The following is a 23,703-nucleotide window of genomic DNA, read 5'->3' on the forward strand; positions in this document are numbered from 1 at the left end:
AAGTATACTTTGATGTACCTCATCTTAATTTATGCCTGCCCCATTCAGTGCTTTACTAGTACAACAAATATAAAAATCAAGTATCCATATTACACTAGAATATCTAAAATTAACTCTGAATTAAATATAGACACCGTACAGGAGGATTACGTGTATAAACTGACCCACAATTTCTTCCAGTCTTGCTCCAACACATTAAATCCTCTAATCACAGAAATAAGAAATTACACTAAAATTACAATCCGTAGATATCAACACAAAAGAACCAAACACATTAATGTAAATTTAAATAAATGATATAAATTTTATTTTAATTCAATAATTGGAAGGAGATAGTTGATCGTATGAAGAAGATTGTAGGAAGATTGAAAAAACTATTTAATATTAACCTCTTTGCAGGACTATCTTGATGAAGCCCTTAAATAGGATTAAATAGTTTTTTTTATTTTGTACATTTATTGAACAATACCCGGACTACTTTCTTACAATTTAATTCAATAATTTGTTGGTCTTTTAATTCGTATCAAGAAAATTGTATTGTATAAGGTGGTATCCCAAAACAATATGGTGAATATTGTACATTATATATTTATGCAATAAAAATATAAATCGTATAAAAATATAAGTGTATGCTAATATAGGTGTTATTATTGCGATCTCGGCCGAATATATAATACTGAACTGTCTGTACATCATATATCATCTCCTGCATGGGAATTAAATTCGAGGGTGACCAATATTATTTATTTGTCTTAATCTATTTCTTTGTTTAACTTATTGATCTGTTTCTTAACTTTACTTCTAATATTTCTTTTTTATTTTAATGTAATAAAATTATAATGAGGTGTAGATAGTTGACCGTAGATTATTGATTGGAGAAGTTTGTCGGGGGGTGCGGTCAGCAAAGAACAACATAAATAAACAAAACCATATTTATTTATTTTATGCCGACGTTTCGACCTGAATTTCAGGTCTTCATCAGGGGTTATGGCGTAGAAGGTAGGCCTGCAACTGATTGTTCAAACTCCCAAATAAGGGTACCCACTTTTTATGACTGGGAGTGCTCTCCGAACCCACAGTGTTGTCTCACACCTACTGTAACTGAATAAATAATTATACGTCTCAGTCTGGTTCGAACCCGGGCTCCGAGAGTAGAACAGATTCAATAGGGCAATTGTTAATAAAGAAATGGTTTGTAAACCATTTTCATTCTATCTTTTAAAAAATTGTAATATTTATTACCTTTTTAATATATGTATTTTTTTTTTAGATTCTAATCAGATAGAGTTTATGCATGAGTTATAGCATTTTTATATATTGAAAGAAGATTGTCAATAAAGGTACCAAAATAGTAGAAGAAAACTATTTATTGCTAACCAACGTTTAGCCCCACTTTGGAGGGCTTCGTAAGGGCTAAATGAAAAAAACAAGATACAAATATTTTTGTATTAACCTTTTTTATTAATTCTAAAATGTTTGTATCTAGTTTTTAGATTATTTTATCATTTAGACCTGACGAAGCCCTGCAAATTGAGGCGAAACGTTGGAAAACAATAAATAGTTATTTTATACTATTTTGATACCTTTATTGACCGCCACCCAGACAATCTACATGTATATGTTTAGAATTTTACCATTATCCTTAGAGAGAACTAGATTTAGATATATAGATTAACAATAGAAGACGAAAAAAAATATTTTAATAAAAAAATCGAAAGAAAGGAGGACAAAAAAAATTGTAAAGAACTAAAACAATAAGAAAAAAAATTGTAATTATATTATTACGTATTTTAATATTTAATCACTATGCCTATGTAATATAAGATTAATACGCTATGCTCCAACTAAATTTAGTATGCTGTGTGGATACAGTTAGGCGGCACAAAGTTTTGAATAAAAGTGTTTCTCTCTTATAACCAAGGCATAAAAAATATAATATTTAAGTAAATTGATATCCATCTGTCTATTGTGTTCAATCAATCAATTGCACGTACGCAATGGCGAATCATTGCCGGGCCAGTCTTTATACTCATAAGATATAAATTATATATAAAACTATTACTCTCTCATGAGAAATCCATTCTCCATAATTCGACCATATTTTACTCCTACAAGACTGTGCGATTTGCCATTCCAGTGAAATTTACAGCATCGATAGCTGACTGTGTACACAAAAGAGCTCCTTTATATTGTTATCGAACGGTCGCCCCTATATCAAAATACCCTGGAGAAGCCATCAGGGTGGTTTCTGGAGCTGGAGGCCATCCAAGGTACTTCCTCCCCAGGATCAAAGTGCCGGAAGAGAGGACCCTTATGTGAAAGCTTAGCCTGTACAAATTGATCCCGGGGTAATGTCATCTTGTACCGATCGTTTGCTTTATTTTGGCTTCAAATACTTGCTTCTGATATTTGCACACAGCCTGTGTACAAGGGTATTTCTTTAATTTAGCTTAAGTCAATTTAAATCCATCCAGATAACTAATAGCCGAAGAAAAAAAAAATGTTTTTCCTTTATGAATACTTTTATTCCATGTCATCATGAGAATTATTGAAAAAACTAAATATCTACAAAATACGCGAAGAAATACAAAATATTTAATATTTTTGGGGAGAAATATTTTATAGTTTATTGACACAAATTGACAGAGTAAAATTTATTCATTTAAAATTTTTTGAGGTTAATGACTTCCATTTTGAATGAAATATTTATTAATTATTCATAACATTGTACAACGTTTCGGGACCACTGTCCCATATTCATGCACTTTAAAACCTACAACAATAATAAAACTAACATAACACCTATCTTCATCCTTATTTATTAATATTCACCTCATGATTTCATATGGGGTAAGAAATATAGAGTGATGGCTGTGCTAGGGAGAAGTGAAGATGGTTAGGGTTTAACAAATGGTTGACATGATTTCCCATAAGAAATCATGAGGTGAATATTATTGTATAAATTAAAATAAATAAGGATGAAGATTGGTGTAATGTTAGTTTTATTATTGTTGTAGGTTTTAAAGTGCATGAATATGAGACAGTGGTCCCGAAACGTTGTACAATGTTATGAATAATTAATAAATATTTCATTAAAAATGGAAGTCATTAACCACAAAAAATTTTAAATGAATTGACTCACCAGACTTCCTAGAGAGATAATCCAGAGTAAAATTTATGAATTTTAGACAGGGATCCAGAAAGAAACAGGATATTATTGTTATAGTAGGGTAATTTATACAAAATTTTAGCTAGTAATTTAATCTAATTGATCTATTTAGTATTTTTATCACATTGAAACGGAATTGACCTTTGTTTATAATTCTTTCTATGTTTGCATTTTTTTAAATTATTATATTATTGTTGCATTTTTATTTCAAATTTAGAAACTAATTTATTACTCTATTACTTAATAATTTCAAATAATTTATTACTCACGTTATAAAGGCCGATGAAGTTTGAAGCACTTGATGCACGAATTTTTGTTTTTGTAGACCCATGTAAAAAGATACCTTCATACTTATGTTGATACTGCCATGGATGACTTATCATTGTTTTAAATCTAAAACTATTAAACACTTAAACAATTTGTTTTACTTTCTTATGAGTGTTTTTGACACCGACGTTACAGATAAATAGTTTAAAAATAATCATTTATTTGAATTTGTGTGTTTATTTATACATAAGGATTAATTTTGGTAGCTTTTAAAATAGCATTATTGCCATCTTAATTCATTAACGTTGAATATTGATGTATTGATTTACTTAACACCAATTGGCCCTGTCTCCATGACTGCGTTGTAATATAAGCCAATATATATATATATATATATATATATATAGAGAGAGAGAGAGAGAGAGAGAGACAGACTCGCAATCTATTGAGGAAGTTATGCGAGCGGAAGATGATAGCAGCAATATGCGCAAATCTATAATGACGTAAACAATGTTTAATTTTTTCCATATCTCCCCCTAGCACTACTAGTCCAGTAAAGAAAAATACCAACTATCTAACTTCCAATAAAAGAATTTCTATTTGAGTTTTTTCCGAAATATAACGAGTTAACGTTGGTTCATATCGAACCAATTTTTGGAAGATTGATTTTGTTGACGGTGTGGATCAATAAATGGAATTTGGTCCGGGTGTGGTCAAATTAAACTTCAAGTCAACGTCAGAGTGCAAAGTTGAGTGACCAAGTGGAGTCACTCTGACTTGGACTTCCGTCATAACAGCCCTGACGAAGCCCTTCAACGTGAGGCGAAACGTTGACTCAAATAATAATAGTGCATAAAATTATTATTTGATTAAATAAATAATTCAAATTTTATCCATTATAGTCTCAAAACCTTTTATTTCTCTTACAAGTCCGGCGTTTCGGCCAATCCACCCATCTTCAGGGACAATCTACTACAAAACAGCTTTTATTAAATGTATGATCCTACAAACATTTCAAAATACTTAACTATTATTTATAATTTACCTTACCTTAATACAACTTTGAAACTCTATAATTTAAAAAACTAACTCCATGCAGGCTATTCTGCCCAGGTCAAAAACATCAATTTTTATGAAACATTAAAAACATTAGGTAAAAGATATTTTTTTGTTAATAAGTATATCCCACATATGTTTAATTACCTAATTAGTCAAATATCACTTAAAAGAAAGTCAAAATCATTTGTTAGCAGTCACTATTCCTTAAACTTTTATCACAACAATGCTTGTAACCTTCCTCCACTCAGTTCAAGCATTTAAAATTATTTATCATGACTACATTTTTGTCAAATTTCCTCTTTATTTCATTAGTAAAATTCTTATCAAAGATAGGATCAAGGATTTTGGCCGGATTGGCAGAAACGTCGGATTTATAAGAGAAATAAAAGGTTTTGAGACTATAATGGATAAAATTTGAATTATTTATTTTTAAAAAATTACCAGTCTCAAGAAAATATTAAGATTATAAATAAATTATTATTTGAGTTTAATTTGACCACGCCCGGACCAAATTCCATTTATTGAAACAATTTTTGCGATAAAAGCCTAAGTGCCATTAGCAATTCGAACATTGTTTATATTCATTATCATTTTACAGCTGAGATTTCCTTGACAAAGTTAATATTGTTCGATGACGAATTAAAAAATTACATTTGTGTGAATGATATTCTCACATCAATGAATACTTGAATATTATTACTTTGAAACGTGTTTTTATGCTGAGCAAAAAAATAATATGCCATATAATGTGTTATAAAAACCTATACGATATGCAGTAAAAAATATAAAATACCACTATATATACTATAAGGGATATATCATATTCTAATATCCCTATAAAAGGTTTTAAATAAGGAAAGAAGTGAGATAAGGCTTTAGAAATTAAAAAAAATTATTTCAATTTTGTTCTTCATAAGCCAAAACATGTAAACAATTGAAACGGCTAAATACTAAACAAATAAAAACATAATACAAGACGCTTTTTAAACTAAAACGTAAACAAATTAAAAACTTAAAAAGGACAACTGATTGATTGTGATAGAATAATGAAATAAAAATGAATATAAAAAAAGGAGTTTTTCTCAGAGGTTTAGTGATGGGGCGCAAACAAAATATGCAATTGTATATAAATCCCTAATGCAAATCCTGAAACCCGGTGCAAGTTGCAGTGGTTCCATAAATTCGCCAGAATAATGCTTGAATTCTGGCATCTACAGAGACCAGTAGAACAGTTAGCTGTTTCACTCAATTGCCCGTATCCTTTTTGTCATGATGGGGCAACTAACTGGCCTTTATTGGAAGGTTGTCTTCATTAAGGCTTGTTCATGCTCTCCGTCCAAATAACAACTATCTTTCTGTGGACAACTCTAGTTTTTATTTTTCTAGATAAACAGTAGATCAGAGAATGTTTGACCAATAAATATATCACTTTACAGATTGACTGATAAATAAAAGCATTAGTATGCAAGACAGGTTTGAATAATTATAAGGAGGATCTTAGGGCCTTTATGCGAGAATGGTAATTGGTGAAGAAGGAAAAATGGTGAACTGTTTGGGCTCTACAAAGAAGGGTATTCTTGATATAGTGTTAAATGTAAAATGTTTTACCATAAATAAAAACCCTAAAAGTCATGTTAAATGGATAACAACTCCTACTGGATTTTTATAGCAACTTGTTTTATAACCTTTCCTTTTAAAACTTCATGTTATTGTTTACTTCTTAGTAAAGTAATTTATTACAACATGCCAAAAGTAAGTGAAAAGTAGAATTTGTGTGAAAGTTGGGCAGATGAGTGCATTTTTTATTTTATTACTTGTGAGGAAGAGAATCAAGATGAGCTAATTTACAACTGTCATTATAATATTATCATCATCCATTGATTTATTAGTTTTAACAACATCCAAATAATACATAATATAATAAAAAGTCAAACTACGAGCAATACACAAAAAAAAAAAACAAAAGGTGAAGAGCTAAGCTGGTCTGTTGCATGGCGTCATTCTCCATTTAACAGACCTAGTAACAGACTCTCAACCATGTTATATGTTATATCGTTTTAACATGGTAAAAGGAGGAAATATTTCTCCATTTAATATAAGTGTTTCCATTTAACACGCTTTAACATGTTAAACTAACGATCATGAATACCTATAGTAAGGGAAAGTATTGCAATCGTGCAATCTAGTATTTATAAGTGTTTAATAGGGGTATTCATGATCTTTAGTTTAACACGTTAAAACGTGTTAAATGGAGAAATATTTCCTTCTTTTACCAAGTTAAAGCGATATAACATATAACATGGCTAAGAGTCTGTTACTAGGTCTGTTAAATGGAGAATGACGTCACAAAACAGACCAGCTGAGCTTGTCACCGTTTTATTTGTTGCCGTGTTATTTACTCGTTGACCGTAAAAATTGATATATAGGAAGATGGTCAGGGTTGTGGTCACAAGTGAAACGAAAATAGTTAACAACTATTTTATTTTCCAACGTTTCGCCCCACTTTGTAGGGCTTCATCAGGGCTGTCCAAATGAATAAGATGAACAGCAAATTTCACGTTTATCTTCTTCGTTCTTAGGAGCAGCAGTTTTCATGATATTTGCTAAAATAAATTCGCAAAATGCTGATTTATTGTCGTTTCGAGAAAATGTTTAGATATATGAAAAACTAATCTCAGGGGTCACAGATGGCACTAATCTCAGGAACAGCTGTTTGCGAGTAATTGAATATAATATAATTAAAATCTATCCTCAGTTTACTTGATAGACAAATATCGATTTCCAATTCGAAATTCTGTCTTCATAGTTACATAATTAAAAGATATAACACACCACTGCTGCTGTGTCGGCTGTTTCAAAACGTTAAAAATAATTAATTTTTTATTCGGAGCTCTTTATCGTTACAACTACCAACAACAAAAGAAAATCGAAGAGAGCATCATATAAAGTTGTGTAAATTTGCTAAAATGTAAGCCCTAATAGATCTATTTGCGTCCAATAAGTCTCGAGATATAGTTTTTTAAAAAGCAACATTTCGTAAAAATGTTGGATGAAACTTACTGAAAGATCAGTAGTTAGTGAATATATTTATAGTTGTTCGATTAATAAATTATTAAAAAAAAAATGGTTCAAAGTTATACGCTGGTTAGTCAATACCGTATAGTTTTATATTATTATTATTTTTACAATTTTTGACATGTTTTGTTCTGGTTTCCAGTTTTTTATATGCCTCTCCTATAAATAATTTATTTTGATCCTCCGGTTTTGACACAGTCCGTGGTTAGTGACTGAAGTATCATGAATGCAGTAAATAGGTAATTATTGACTGACAACAAGCAGTGGTGATATCGATCGAGTAACTTATCTAATCTTTTCACTTCAAAGATTACTAGTATTCCATACTGTCCTCTATGTCCATCATAGTGTACATACCGCCGGTAATCGTTCTGGAGTTGGTGAGGTAAATGTGGCTTGTTAAAAAAATGTTTTTCTCTTACAGGCTATTCATGAACAAGTTATTCTCTTTAATAATAATTTGTGTATTAAATATTCTTTGAATTGTACAATGTTTAGTCATAATAAGGAACATAATGCGGTTTTGATAAATATGTGTGTATAATTATTATATAAGAAATACCTTTATTTAATAACATATTTAGAGCAGAAATAGTTCTATATATTGTAAGGAAAGTTAAAACATGAAAATAAAACTGTTTTCTGGCGGTAGCCATGGGGTAAGGTGCGTGGCTATTAACTCCAAGGACCCGGCTAGGCAGAAAATTATTTTCTGTTACACTGCAGCCATGAATAGACTCCTGTGGGTTTTGGGGCCCTGACTTCTAATGGGAAAAAAAAGTTAATTTGAGAAAAAAAAACGAGTCTTAGGACTTTGTTTGGCTTAATTAGAAGGCTTCAAGTAAGTTTCATCAACATCGTTACAGTACTACAGTCTAGGTCTCAAAAAGAAATTATTTTTTCTTTTTATTTGTATTTGCGATTCTTACAACTACAACAATAAGTAACAATTACTAATCAAAATGTTCTCTTGAACTAGTTGCAAAGCCTTTTAAGAAAAACGATTGGTGTACGGGGGTTTGGATGTTCTTAAAAGTCCCGCTGATAATTTGTCTTTTGATTTTTTGAATATGAAAATTGAAGTCTCTTTTAAATATGTTACTCTTACTCCTGTCGAAGAAAAATGACTAACTTGGAATCCTCACTGAAGACTGAAAAGACTACTCCACGTCGATTCCGACTATTACATTACTTACTAGACAAACGGTCTAAACTTCCAATTCATAATAAAAAACTGATCTACATGACAATGACAAGGCCTATCTGGACGTACGGAGTTGAGCATTAGGGCTCCACTAAACCTTCGAATTCCCCTCGTATTCAACCCTTATAGTCCAAAATCCTTCGTGAAATCCTCAATACTACTTACATTGTCACAGATTCAATCCCTCCATTATAAACTCCTAAACCACCCAAATCCACTAGTTTCTATCCTTGCTTCCTCTTCCATTCTTCAAAAACCGTCGAGGCGTCTGAAAATAAGATGACCTCGAGACCTTCTAATGTAGAAATATTATTAGAAATCGTAAATTTCAATAAATAAAAATTTTAAAAATCCACTTTTCAATGATCGAACCAATTCATCTAAAATCTTTAGACCATTTGTTGTAATATAGAGGAGCTATGTAATGATGCTATTAGAGTAATAGCTGTTGAAACAGTACTGTCAAACTTATATTGTGAATGAGATAATTTAATTAATGAGCAATGTTTTTGTAGTTATGAATAACTAAGCCATTGAGAAAAACATAAACAGTTTAATGAGATGTGTTGAGCTGTTTGATGAAAGGAAGGGAGTATACTTGCAGTACAATAGGCCCTTACACGGTCCATGGCTCCATCAGATAGTGTTCATTGTTCTGGACCATCTTCAGTCGCTAGCGTTCTCTACCTCTGTCAACATGTTATCATAATCTATTGTAAACAGGTATAATATAAATTAATTTGCATTTTATATATAGTGAATGACGTTTTAAAAAAAATAAATATCATAAAGACTTAGCGAACCCGAAGATTCGATGCTGATCCCACCAATCGTTCTCTTCATACATCTGTCCAGTGACGCCCCTCCAAACCTAAATCTTCTAAATCAGTCTTGACGCAATCCTCCCATCTATGTTCCGGTCTACCCCACGTATAGTACAAGAGCTCAAGAAGAGAAAAAAGGCAGTTATCGCACCCCAATTTTAGATTACTTTAATGAAAACTATGTATAATTAATAGTCAAAATTGATGAGTTTGCCAAGTATAGGTAGGGGGAATAAAAAATGGCGGCTGTTTCTAAGCGATAAAAAAAACTTTTTCATTAGGAGCTCTATATTACAAAAAGTAGGAACAACACAAGAAAACCTAAGAGAACGTCATTTAAAGAAGAGTAAATTTGTAAAATATAAGCCCTAGTAGAGTTATTTACGTTAAATAGTTTTCAAGATATAGCTTTTTAAAAAGCAACATTTCATAAAAATTTTGTATGTGACGTACTGAAAGATCAGTAGTTAGTGAATTTATTTTGAAAAATTTATATCTCAAAAACCACTTGACGTACAGATGTCTGTTAGCACTCAAATTAAAGCTAGTTTAATGAGCTATAAAGTAGTTTATGATGTTTATCTTCGTAGGAGTAATAGTTTACATGAAATTTGCTATAAGAAATTGGTTTATAGTTGTTCGGACAAATTTTCATTTGCCAAAATCCATATTCTTTTGTGAATATCATAAAAACTACTACCCCTACGAAGATAAGTGTCATAAACTACTTATATTAAGTTAAATTTCCTTTATTTTGAGTGTTAGCAGACATAAGTGCGTCTTATGGATCTAGAGATATATTTTTTTAAAATCCAACATTTTATACGAACAACTAGAAATTAACATTTTGTGAGTTTATTTTGTCAAATATCATAAAAAATACTACTCCTACAAAGATAAACATAATTAACTATTTTGTAGTATATTTAACTAGCTTTAATGTGAGCGCTGGCAGACAGTACGTCCAATGGTTTCTGAAATGAAGTTTTTTAAAAATCAAACTTATTGTGCGAACAACTATAAATCAATTTATTGTAGCAAATATCATGAAAAATACTATTCCTACGAAGGTAAAGTTTATAAACTTCTTTATAGTCCATTAAACTAGCTTTAATTTGAGTGCTGATAGACATCTGTACGTCTTATAGGTCCTCAGATATAGAATTCTCAAAATAAACTAACTACTAATCTTTCAGTTGATTTTAAAGAAACTTTGCTTTTTAAAGGGCTTAAAAGGCTAATATTTCAGCAAATTTACTCTTCTTTAAATAATACTCTCTTAGATTTTCTAGTGTTGTTGATAGTTTTTAAGATATAGAACTCCGAATAAAAAATTAGTGTTTTTTTAAGGTTTTGAAACAGCCGCCATTTTTTATTCTCCCTACCTATTCTTGGCAGACTCATCAATTTTGACTAGTAATTATACATAGTTTTCATTAAAGTAATCAAAAATTGGGGTGAGATAACCGCCTTTTTTTCTTCCCGGCTCTTGTACTAGTACGTTTACCGGTCTGTTCAGTGTTTATAAACATTTTAGGGGCCGTTCGGTACTAAGTCCCACAAGCTTATTCTCAGCAACCCTGATTTATATATACCAGGTGCAGTTACTTAAGTCAATTCAGCGTTATCTAATCTTCTAAATTGTCCCGTTAACTCGTCCTTTTTTGGTTCAAATATTTTTCGTTTACACTTTATTTTCAAAAACTTTAAGGCGCTGTTCTTCCCTTAGAGTACGAGACCGTTTTTGGAAGGATTGGTTTTTTAAATACATGACTGGTATATAAATATCGTTAAAACTACCAACAACACTATTAAACCTAAGAGAACATCATTTAAAGTAGAGCAAATTTGCTAAAATATGAGCCCTAATAGAGCCATTTACGTCCAATAGTTCCCGAGATATAGCTTTTTAAAAACATTTCATAAAAATTTACTGAAAAATCAGTTGTTAGTGAATTTATTTTGAGAAATTTTTTTTTTTCGAAAATCATTGAGATACAGCATTCGACGTATAGATGTCTTAGAACTCAAATTAAAGCTTATTTAATGTATGGAGTAGTAGTTTTTATCACCTAAAAGATAAACTTTATGATCTACTTTATAATACATTTAATTAGCTTTAATTTTAGTACTGGCAGATATTGTACGTCTTATGGTTCCTATAGTATAGTTTCCCAAAATAAATTCATTAACTAATGAGGTGTATATAGTTGACCGTAGATTAATGATTGGAGAAGTTTGTGGGGGGGGGGTGCGGTCAGCAATATTTATTTATTTTATGCCGACGTTTCCACCTGCGTTTCAGGTCTTCATCAGGGGTATAGAACAAAAGAGATAACAACAACATTTATAGAAACATAAAATTAAAAAGGAATAGTATACAAACAAATTTGGAATTTGGAAGTTGAAAGAATGAATTCATTAACTACTGATTTTACAGTACATTTGTAATTACATGTGACATATTGCTTTTTCAAAAGCACTCGGAAACTACTGAACGGAAAAAGTTCTTTTAGGTATCATATTTTAGCGAATTTACTCTTCTTTAAATGATTCTCCCTTAGGTTTTCTTGTGTTGTTCCTACTTTTTAAGATATAGAGCTCCGAATGAAAAATTAGTTTTTTTTATCGTTTTGAAATAGCCGCCATTTTTTATTCCCCTTACTTATACGGCAGACTCATCAATTTTTACTAGTAAAAAAAAATTGAGATGAAATAACTGCCTTTTTTCTGCCCGGTTTCTGTACTATTAGGATTGGGGTATTTTTGGTCGATTTGCCCATTGGAACCACAATATAGACTGATAAATTCATTTTCGTGACAGTAGGACGAACGAAGTATAGTGTGATGTTCCAGTAGTATGTGGTGATTTTTTTTTTGTCGTGACAGTACACCAGGCAGTCCTATCGAAAAGTGACTAATTTCTCAATATTTATTTGTCCTAATTCAATTAACAAATGATGAGATAACCATAATGCTCAGGTCTATATAAGGCTATTCAACAAGGAACAGACCCGCAAAGCCCCGAAGCCTATTATAAGATCCTCTTGTGAACTACGCCGATTACTGTAAATCATAAGAGACGCCTCCCCCGCAATTAATTTGAGCCAGAACTCTACCTGGGCTCTTATCTTCTTGATGTCTTGTTTACACAGCTCTTTATTTATTGGCTCCTCAAGGGGCTCCTCTTCGGTCGTGACGGCACTATCGGCGGGAGTCGTTCCAACACCCCGAGGACAGTCCGTTCCCAGTCACGCTTTCAAAACTGTTAAAGGAGTAAACATGACTTGTACTATTTCTGTATAGTCCATTGGTACCTGATCAAAGTTCTTTGTTGGGTCTCATATTCCGAGAGCCTACGTTTCTATGCAAAATACTTTTAAGAAACATGTATATTTCTTCTTTAGTAGTTTAGGCTATTTCTTTCTTCATATTATTGTGCCAGCTAATGACTAGCATAATGTTATTATAGTACAAAAGACCAAGGGGAGAAAAAAAAAGGCTCTGTTTGTTCTATAGCCCGATGCTCAAAGTCCCGATACATGCCAAAACTAAGCTATATTAACCAAAACCAGTTGTATGAATTTTCGTCTGTACCCTCACAATTAGATCTTAAACTTCTTTTTATATACGTAACACAAAACCTTATACTTAAACTTCACAACCATCAAGTGTGCCTCAACACTTTTGACTCACTTCCATGCACTCAAATTCCGCCCATCTTATCACTCCAAATCCTCCTTAAAATGTAGCCCTGCTACAGTAAAAGGAGTAAAATAAAGACCATTATACTCCTTATGTATCTATTAATATCATGTTATTTCAGATTAAAAGCGGTTCTGGAAAAAAAACAAAAACTTAAACCTAGCTATCTCTCTTCACAATTGGATGTATAGTTTTAGTTTCTTTCATATTATCTAGAGTGCAACCAATGGGTAGTTTCTCTACACGCCTGTAACACTCCAATTTAACTTAGATCAGATTTACTAAATGTATTATAATGTACAGTTGTAAATAGCAATAAATAATTTTTTTTTTAATATTAATATATTTCTATTTACAACTGTACATTATAATACATTCAGTAAATCTGATCTAAGTTAAATTGGAGTGTTACAGGCGTGTAGAGAAACTACCCATTGGTAGCAGTCTAATGACATTTTACATTAGCTGGTCTCGTGGCCATCTTCTTTTCAGGCGCCTCGGAAGATTGTCAGGAATGGAAGAGGATGCAAGATTAGAAACTAAGGGGTTTGAGAGTTTATAATGGAAGGAGTGATATCTGGTTCGGGCTAGATCGTTTACATAGGAAATTAAGGTCTTTATGTATGATTTTATTTGTTACAAAGTAAGGAGGATTGAGGATTTTGGATTGTAAGGATTGAATACGAGAGGAATTCGAAGGTTTAGTGGAGCTCCAATGCTCAACTCCGTATATACAGATTAGCCTTATTACAGTCATGTAGATCAGTATTTTGTAATGTGTTGGAAGTTTAGACCGTTTGTCTAGTAAGTGCTGTAACAGTCGGAATCGACGTGCAGTTTCCTGTCTTTTCTGTCTGGTGTGAGGATGAATAAATATTTTTAAAAAATTTTTTTTTCATATTATCATAACGTAGTGACGTTTTTGTTTTGTTTCTTTACTTTGACGAATTTATATAACCCAGTTTGGGTATATTTTTTGTTATTAGTTTATATAGATGATTTTTAATTCACTTTTTTTTTCAAAAATAACTACAATGATATATTTAATTATGTATTTTACAGGCGAATAAAAAATTCTTATTACCATTATATACCTAGAATAACTGCCCATTCATTTATTTGGACGCGCTGAGAAAAAATGGTAAAAATATAACTAGATATAAGGGTTGTGTTATTGCCGTCATAACTGGAAGGGTTGGTTATGAATTGTTAACAGCTCTGCACGATGGGGGTAGCACGTTTGTTATCGCTCTAAATTAAATTAATTTTCAGAGAAACCAAGTTTTATTATACAGAAGATTGTTTCATTTATTTTAATTGAAACATGATTTGATTAGTTTGCTAGTAATAATTATGATGGCCAATCATTTAGATGGAAATGAAAATGGTTTTTACACAATTGGACGAAATAATATGTATTGGAATCCTTAATATTCAGATTGAAATGATTCTGTACAGAATATAGAAAGAAACACGAATTTTTCGAGAAAGGCTGAATGGATTTTCATTATATATATACCAAATTATTGTAAATAACTTTTACTAAAACCTTTTATTCTCTTCACATTTGCGATTAAATGAATGCTTTTAAAGATAATTATATTATCGTGCAAAATCCCTATTAACTTCAGCTTAAAGTTGATTTCATAGAGAGAGCATGGTTATGACACTTTTCTGCTTCCATAACATTTTGCAAATCAAAAAAATTGATTTATATACAACTTTTACTAACATAATAGCCAATATCTTTTTCTTAATTAACTTTAACATCTCCTATTTTCTTGTTCCAGATTAGAAGAGATGCAGGACGAGCCTCTGTCCAGCTACAGAGAGGCGGCTCGGAGACGCCTCCAAGAACTTATGCTGAGGGAGAACTATCCTCCAGGACACCCTCTCGTCGTCGCCACAGGACACCACTTGGACATGTCTTTTGCTGCGGAGGCAGCAGAGAGGTACTCCGCTCCAAGCATGGCACACTTCTACCAAGGCTGCGACCTCTTCTATGCTGTGCCAGCTAGATCTGCCACTCCACCGTCTCCGGAACAGAAGGTGGCACCAGCGGCTCCAGTGAATCTTGCCAAAGTTACTATTTAAATAGAAGTACTAAACTTGCTTTCAAATTTTCTTTTATTACTAAATAAGTCATCAAATGAGAAAGCAAAACTTCTATCTTCGAAATGTATATAGAGAGTACCTATATACATTTATACAAAGTTTTGATACTATCTTATATCATTTGCTGAAGAAAGATAGCTTATATGATATATTATTTGACTTAGTTCAAAAAACAAGTAACTGAGTCGTCCTATCGTTAAATTCAAAAAATAAAAACACGAAACATAAAATTTAGGAAAAGAGAATGAACTTTTGAATTAAAACGTCAAATTTAAATCATAAACTGTCAATATAAACTTTACAAACATTTTTTCATAGGACAATTTATCCCAATTTTTTATTACTTTAATGAAAACTATGAATAATTATTAGTCAAAATTGATGGGTCTGACAAATATATTTAGGAGAAATAAAAAATGGCAGCTGTTTTAAAATGTTAAAAAATATTTTTTATTTCGGAGCTACATTTCGTTAAAACTATCTACTACTTAAGCCTCTACTTAATTAACTTAAACTCTTAAATTTTTTTTAAGTAACTAAAAAAATATTTATTATAATTCACTTATATAGGTTTTAAAAATGAATTCAGAAAATACGAATAAATTTAAATATTATCATATAACCACTTGTTTCGCTTTTTAGTTTAACTGGACCGTGGATCCGAATGCTTAGAACCCGAGCAAGACTAAACCATGTTGTATCTTTCCTAATAAAAGTCGGATTTCGATGATTTTTTTTTGATTTGTTGGATATTTAAAAATAGGCCCAAAAACTATCACAGTATAAAAAAAAAAAGTGACCACCAATCAAGGTGATTGTTTTTTTGTTTTTTTAAAGATAATTTATAATGTTTTCATATCTATAGAATATCATAAAATGTATACTTTCTCAGCTATGCGCTTATTATGTCTAATTTTGTTCTCAAGTTTTTTTTTTACCGGAGAAATCTTGGGTTTGACTAGCTTTAAAACTACGATATGGAACGTTTTGAAAAACAAAACAAAAAAAAACCTATATTTACGAATATAGTCAAAAATATTTTGTAATATATAAATTTATATAATATATGAATCATGACAATAATTATTATAAATTTTGTGAAATGAACACCACATAATTGCATTCTATTTTAATCGTTTTTTACACGTTTACTTTAAGCAGATAATAAAATGCCTTAACTTTCACTGATTGTAAATCTGAGTCATCAAATCTTCATTTAAACATATTTTATCACTTAAAAGTTTTTAAAGCTTTCATGGAAACTATACTACTAACCATCGCAATTTATAAAATAAAATAGTTTGTTGAGATTTATATCATGACATATTTATTTTAGGCGTTTAGTCGTAAAATAGCAGTTTATGGCATCATCGGTTTTTTTTTTTTAAATATTTTATAAATTGTTGAACAAATCTTTAGAAAATTTGTTTTCTTAAGACAAGAATGGTAATATTGTTGTAATAAGTGACTACTGGAGGAAGGTCAAATATTGTATTGGAAGAAGATAGTTGACCGTATGAAGTAGATTTTAGGAAGATAGTCCGGGTGGCGGTCAATAAAGCTATCAAAATAGTAAAAGAAAACTATTTATTGTCAACAACGCTTCGTCCCACTTTGCAGGGCTTCATCAGGACTAAATAAAAAAACTACAAACATCATAGAATTGACAAAACATTAAATTAAAACATTTAAAAAAAAAATTGTTATGTCTATAAAGTATACAAAAAAATAATTAATTATAACAATATAAGGAAGTTAGTATATACATGTAGGTGGACTGGAAACAAGTTACTAATAAATATAACCAGGTGTAATAAAAATTCTAATTACAGATCTAGACTAATAAATTGTAAATTAATGAGCCTACTCATTAAAATTAGTTACAAATATAGTTAAGAGGTAGGTGTAAAAGGTAGAACAGATAGGTGCAGGAGATTACACCTACCTCTTTACTATATTTATAACTAATTTTAATGAGCTCTGACGAAATCCTACGACGAAATGGGACGAAACGTTGGTTAACAATAAATAGTTTTCTTTTATTATATTAGTACCATTATTGACATTAACTATCTTTCTGCAAGTAATATATTGTAATTAACAAACCATTTAACGTTTTCATTTTTTGCATTTACTATTCTTTAATACTAAACGCCTCATTTTTGTATATTTATATCTTTATATATTTTTATATTTTAAAATAGCATTTATGTAATTAATCTTATAATTCTCATGCCTAGTCAAAACCAAAAATAATACCAAAACCATCTTAAATATATATATATATATATTTAATCAATGTATTAAATCGAAATAATATTGTAGTCGAATGCTGTAGCAACTTGTATACAATGAATTTTAAAATTTATATAATTTTATTTTTCTCTAGTGCCATTTTAGATTTTTATTTATTTTTTATTTTTATAAGATCTCATTTGAAAATTGTATGAATCTGATAAATGTATTTATTTATTACAAATGAATAATATTTTTATTTAAAATTTAGATTTGTATCTATAAATGAAATTTTATAATAGATATATGGTCATTTTGGTTTAAAATGGCCGAACATATTTTATTTACTTAAGATTTGTAATCAAAATAAATGAGCCATGGAGCTTATAGTATCTTATATATATTTATAGTATGTATTATATAAAAAGTTATAGGTATTATGATTATTTGGATTAATAAGCACTATTATATTAACGTGCAATTTTAAAAATGTTTATTAATTAAACATCTAGTCTTATATTTTTAAAATAGAACATAATTTTTATGAGTTATTGAATGATTTCATAGAGAAATTTTTGAACAAAGTGTATTAAAAAAAGGTTTCTTGCGTATTATTTATAAACCTATGTCCTTCAATTGCCAGTAAAATTAAGTTAACTTAAGGCTAAGCTTGTGAGATCGCAGATTGCCGAAACTTAAGAGCCCATAGGAAAAAAAATCAGTAATTTCACCCAAATTTTTTATTACTTTAATGAAAAGTTATATATAATTACTAGTCAAAATTGATGATTCTACCGAGTAATTAAGGGGAATAAAAATTGGCGGCTGATTCAAAACGTAAAATCCACAAAACTACCTACATTACTAAAAACATTAATACATCATTTAAAGTTGAGTAAATCTACTAAAATATGAACCCTAACAGGGCTGTTTACGTTACGTGTTAAAAGAAACATTTTATAACAAAATAACTAAAAATCAGTAATTTTAGTGAATTAATTTTGGGAAAACTATATCTCAGGAACAAGACAAGAAAACCTAAGAGAACGTAATTTATAGAAGAATAAATTTTCTGAATTATGAGCCTAATAGAGTTATTTACGTCCAATAGTTTTCGAGATATAGCTTTTTAAAAAGCAACATTTCATACAAATTTTGTATGGGACGTACTGAAAGATCAATAGTTAGTGAATTTATTTTGAAAAATTTATATCTCAAAAACCATTAGACGTACAGATGTCTATTAGCATTTCTATTAAAACTAGTTTAATTTACTATAAAGTGGTTCATGGCGTTTATCTTCGTTGAGTAGTATGAATTTCTTCATTCGGTAGTTTCATTATTAGCTAAAATAAGCTGATTTCTAGTTGTTCGGACATAATTTCTAATGGAAAATTTATGTTCATATGCAAATATCATAAAAACTACTACTCCTACGAAGATAAACGTAATAAACTACTTTATTGTACATTTAACCAGCTTAAAATTGTGTGATGGCGGAAATCTGTAAGTCTTAGGATTCATTAGATATATTTTTTCATAAATCAAAATTTTTGTCCTAACAGCTAAAAACCAACATTTTGGGATTCATTTTGTAAATATCATTAAAACTACTACTTCTACGAAGATAAATGTCATAACTTCTTGAAAGTACATTAAATTAGCTTTGGTTTGAGTGCTAATTAAAACCTGTACATCGAATGGTTCCTGAAATGAAAATTTCCCAGAATAAATGTAATAAAAAATCAGTAGTTAGATTTTTCAGTTCATTTTTAAATAAAAGTTGCTATTTTTAAAAGTATATCTCGGAAACTATTGAACGTAAATGGCTCTTCTGAGGCTCATATTTTAGAAAATTTACTCTTATTTAAATGATGTTTTATTAAGTTTTGGTAGTTAGATATCGACCTTCGAATGGAAAATTAATTTTTGTTTTTTTACTATTTGGAACAACCGATAATTTTGTGACAGGCTCTCATTTCTTTATTGGTAATTTAATAAAGATTCTAAAAAGTGTTATCAAAGTTTTGTTCAGATAATTTTTTTTTTTTTCAAATCTATTGCATTACTATTGATTACTAATACATAGCATACTATAATTAGCAATCAATTGATTTTCAAAACTAATAATATATTGGTATAGTATAATTTAAATTAATCTAAAATAAATAGTGGTGCTATATGATTATTTTTTCTTTTATCTATATACATTTTTGTTTTGTTTTTTAACTTTTTTTATTATCGATTATTTTCCTGTATCTCTGCTAACTCAGTAATTATGTTTTCATTTAGCATATTTTAATTAAAGTGTTTTCTACAAAATACATTGTTAAAATCTTAAATATAGTAATAATACGTATAAATAAAAATCTAATAATATTTGACACATGATTAACTAAAGTTATATATAATAGGAATTAATAAAATATATATAAACAAATATTTACTGAGAGATATAAGAAAATAAAGACATTATAATAAGAGCAATAAATATAAAAAGTAAATAAGTAATAAATAGAAAAATTCATAAATATAAAAAGGAATAGATCTGTAAAACAAACAAGTTTTTATAAGTTTACTTGATTTGTAAAACTTCATATTTCGAAGAGAGAGGTAAACTTTTCAATATTTCAAAAAGTTTTAATTCAAAGGAATTATATATAAAATAATAACTTAAAGAAATGGTCCGATTTTGAAGATATATTTTTAACCTTATTATATAATAATTTGAAATGAGTTTAGTTATTAAAAATTGAAGTGAGTTGTGACGTTTTTATAAAACATACATTATACATACATAAATATACATTAACGAATATGATAGAGAAAACAAGTCGCATATATTTTCAACATAAAATATATGTTTTCGCCACGTGGACTACTTGATCATACTTGTTAAAAAAATAAGGTTTTTGAAAATAATATCATAGCTTCTAAAAGTAATATTAAGATATATAAAGATTGTGACGTTCTCGTATAATATATATAACTTTTCAGAATGGCTGAAAGTCGAAAGCCCAAAACGGTAACATTTTTTTTTTGGTTTTTGTATAGTTCAACAAAATTTAGAAACTCTATTTATGATAATTAAATATTGTTTATGATTTTGTCTATTTATGATAATTAAATATTGTTTTGTTTTTTTTTTTATGTTTTTTTATAAATTGAATAACTTAATAAGTTAATAAAAGATGAACTTAAATTTATTTTAAGTGATATAAAAAAAGCAATGTTTTTATAATTTAACAAAAAGTTTTAGAATTTTATTAAGAAACATTTTTAGAGATTCATAGATATCTTTTTTAATCCATGTTTGGTATTGTATTTGTTATAAATATTTTAATATCTTGTTGTTTTTTTTTTAATTAAAAAATCTAATAAAAAATGAAATTTACGAACTTGAAAAAGGTCGATGTCATTTTTTTTTTAGATTTCAATAAAGAAGCCGAAAGATTGAAAGTGTTACACAAAAATTATACGAGAAGACGCCTCTGGGTCATAAAATCCTATGATTAAGATATTTTCATCCTGAAATTCCAAGAAATATTATCATGAAAAAGTAAATAAAATGTCTGAAAAATGATAAAGTTGGAAAGGAACTGATTGAAAAAAACCCGGGGCAGGTATCGAGGCACCTGTTCTGTGTCGGAGAGTTCTGGTCACAATTAGCGAATGGGCGGCCTTTCAGCGTATCCATCACCGATTCCGTTGAGATATAGCTTTCGGCAGTTAATTAACTGTCAGCCTATATTTGTTCTAGTAACTTAACTAACAGGCTGAGGATAGGGATATCTCTGTCCGAATCGCTGAGAGGAGGGTAGTTGTGGAGTAGTGCGTTTCTATTTCTTTGGTCTGGTGCGCGCATCACACAACTATCTCTTACGTCCCTTCATACGTCTCAACCTATTCTGTAGATTGAAAGGCTCGTGTTAAAGGTATCGCTATTTTTTCGATTTTGCAAAAATATATATATATCTAAAGCATCAGGGAGGACGAAAATTATAAACAAAGCATTTAAATTTTTCTATTGTAATAAAAATTCGTATTTTATAGTACCATGAGGTAGGAGTAATGAATATATAAAATGAAATTAAACAAAGATAACGAACCATAATGTATTCGAGAAAGACCGAGTCGACGATTTTCCCGTCCGGACGCCTCTATTTTTTTTTTTTTTTTTATAAATTCATAAAATTCTTTAATATTTTTTTTTTATCCATGGTTTATCAACGCTAATAATTATTTATTTACTTGATTATGGAGCATCCTCCGAACAAATAGAGTTATTAATTATTTTGTCCAATTGTATAAAAACCATTTTCATTTCCATCTAAATGATTGGCCATCATAATTATTACTAGCAAACTAATAAAATCGTGTTTCAATTAAAATAAATGAAACAATCTTCTGTATAATAAAAGTTGGTTTCTCTGAAAATTAATTTAATTTGGAGCGATAACAAACATCTCTTACCCCCATCGAGCATAGCTGTTAATAATTCACAACCAACCCTTCCAGTTATACGGCAATAACACAACCCTTATATCTAGTTATATTTTTCTCAGCGCGGCCAAATAAATAAATGGGCAGTTATTCTAGGTATATAGTGGTAATAATAATTTATTATTTGCCTGTAAAATACAAAATTAAATAAATTATCGAAAATATTTTACAAAAATAGTGAGTTAAAAATCATTTATATAAACTAATAACAAAAAGTATACCCAAACTGGGCTATCATAACAAAACGTCAATACATATTTAATAATGTGAAAAGAAACAAAATCTATGATGTATATAGTAAAAATAAGTATCCAGCTCTAAATGAAAGGTTTTGTGTTACATGTATAAAAAGAATTTTAAGATCCAATCATAAGGTTACAGACTGAAAGTAATACAACTGATTTTAGTTATTATTGCTTAGATTCGGTTCTCATGATACGCGGGGCAGTTAGTTAAAAATTGGAGCAATTCTCCAATGCCATTCTACCAAAAGCTGGCAATGGCTTCTAAGGGTCCGAAGTATATTTGTGTGGACCGACACTTAAAGTAATTGCATATTTACCGGAGAGTCGTAGTTGGGCAATCATTCTCAAGTGAGTTATATGGCAACTGATTTTTAAGTAGCTTTGAGGAGCATCCGTAATGAAGACCCTATCGAACCATGGAACAAGATGTCTTTATCCTTGACAAATTCCCTATATCTATTAAAGATCTCCCACATTCTAATTTTAATACTTACCGGATCATTAAGTAGTGTCGGGTCAAATATTCCGAAGCTCTTCAGTAGTTTTCTAATTTATCCTACCCTATTGTCATTGCTAAAAATGAGAACTAGTTATTTTTTTTTCTCTCAAAGAAAATGCTCTAAAAGAAGATATTTTGAAAAAATTGCATTTAATCCCTGAGAGGCTATTTCAATGAGTATAATACCAAGCTGATATTAAGGATCAACTAGTTGCTCATTGAATCACCGATTTTACGAAAAAATTCGAAAAATCAAGTCTATAAACTGACACTTCTGTTCGTTTGATTTTATCGAAAAAGTTGATGTCACATCCCAGCCTCATACCCAAATACGCAATTTCAGTTTTTATACGACATTTCGTTTTTGAACTAGGTTGCAGGCTCTACAAATACAGACACAGACCATTCTGCGATATCTGGTGATTTGGACGCAGTAGACTTCAAAACGTATATTACCGTCGAAAACTTAAATACAACATTTTTCACTTTCCGTTACTGTATATTCTATATATCAGTAAGTGACAATAAAAATGAAGCGGTGGTTAGACGTTCCTTTCCAGGCACCAGTGATTCCACAGGGAGGAGAAAGAGAAAAATATTCCATCCCAAAATATTTACAGAACAAAAAAAAAAAAATGAGGCATTTCAAAATGATACTGTTTTTTTTTAATGAGTGATGAATTGTTCTACATAATATAGAAGATTAAAAAAAAACCTTCAAGACAGTGCAGACGGGAAATGAAATAGGCAGCATTAAATGTTGCCGAGGTATGTTGCATATAAAATGGTAACAAATATTGGCT

The 23,703-nt window shown here is 29.8% G+C and overlaps 1 protein-coding gene across 2 annotated transcripts in view; it reads left to right on the forward strand.

The window, feature by feature from the left end:
- The window catches only part of LOC106677112 (uncharacterized), a 23,832-nt gene extending 7,034 nt beyond the window's left edge, over positions 1-16,798 (forward strand). For both annotated transcript variants that reach the window (XM_067051975.1, XM_014414823.2), the window contains exon 2: positions 15,094-16,798. In XM_067051975.1, coding sequence (XP_066908076.1) covers positions 15,094-15,397 — 304 coding nt within the window. In that variant the 3' untranslated portion in view covers positions 15,398-16,798. The remainder of the gene's footprint in view (positions 1-15,093) is intronic.
- The last annotated feature ends 6,905 nt before the right edge of the window (positions 16,799-23,703 follow it).

This window comes from Halyomorpha halys, unplaced genomic scaffold (genome assembly GCF_000696795.3).
Source record: "Halyomorpha halys isolate HHAL.00 unplaced genomic scaffold, Hhal_1.1 Scaffold88.1, whole genome shotgun sequence".
In the NCBI taxonomy this organism is placed as follows: domain Eukaryota; kingdom Metazoa; phylum Arthropoda; class Insecta; order Hemiptera; family Pentatomidae; genus Halyomorpha; species Halyomorpha halys.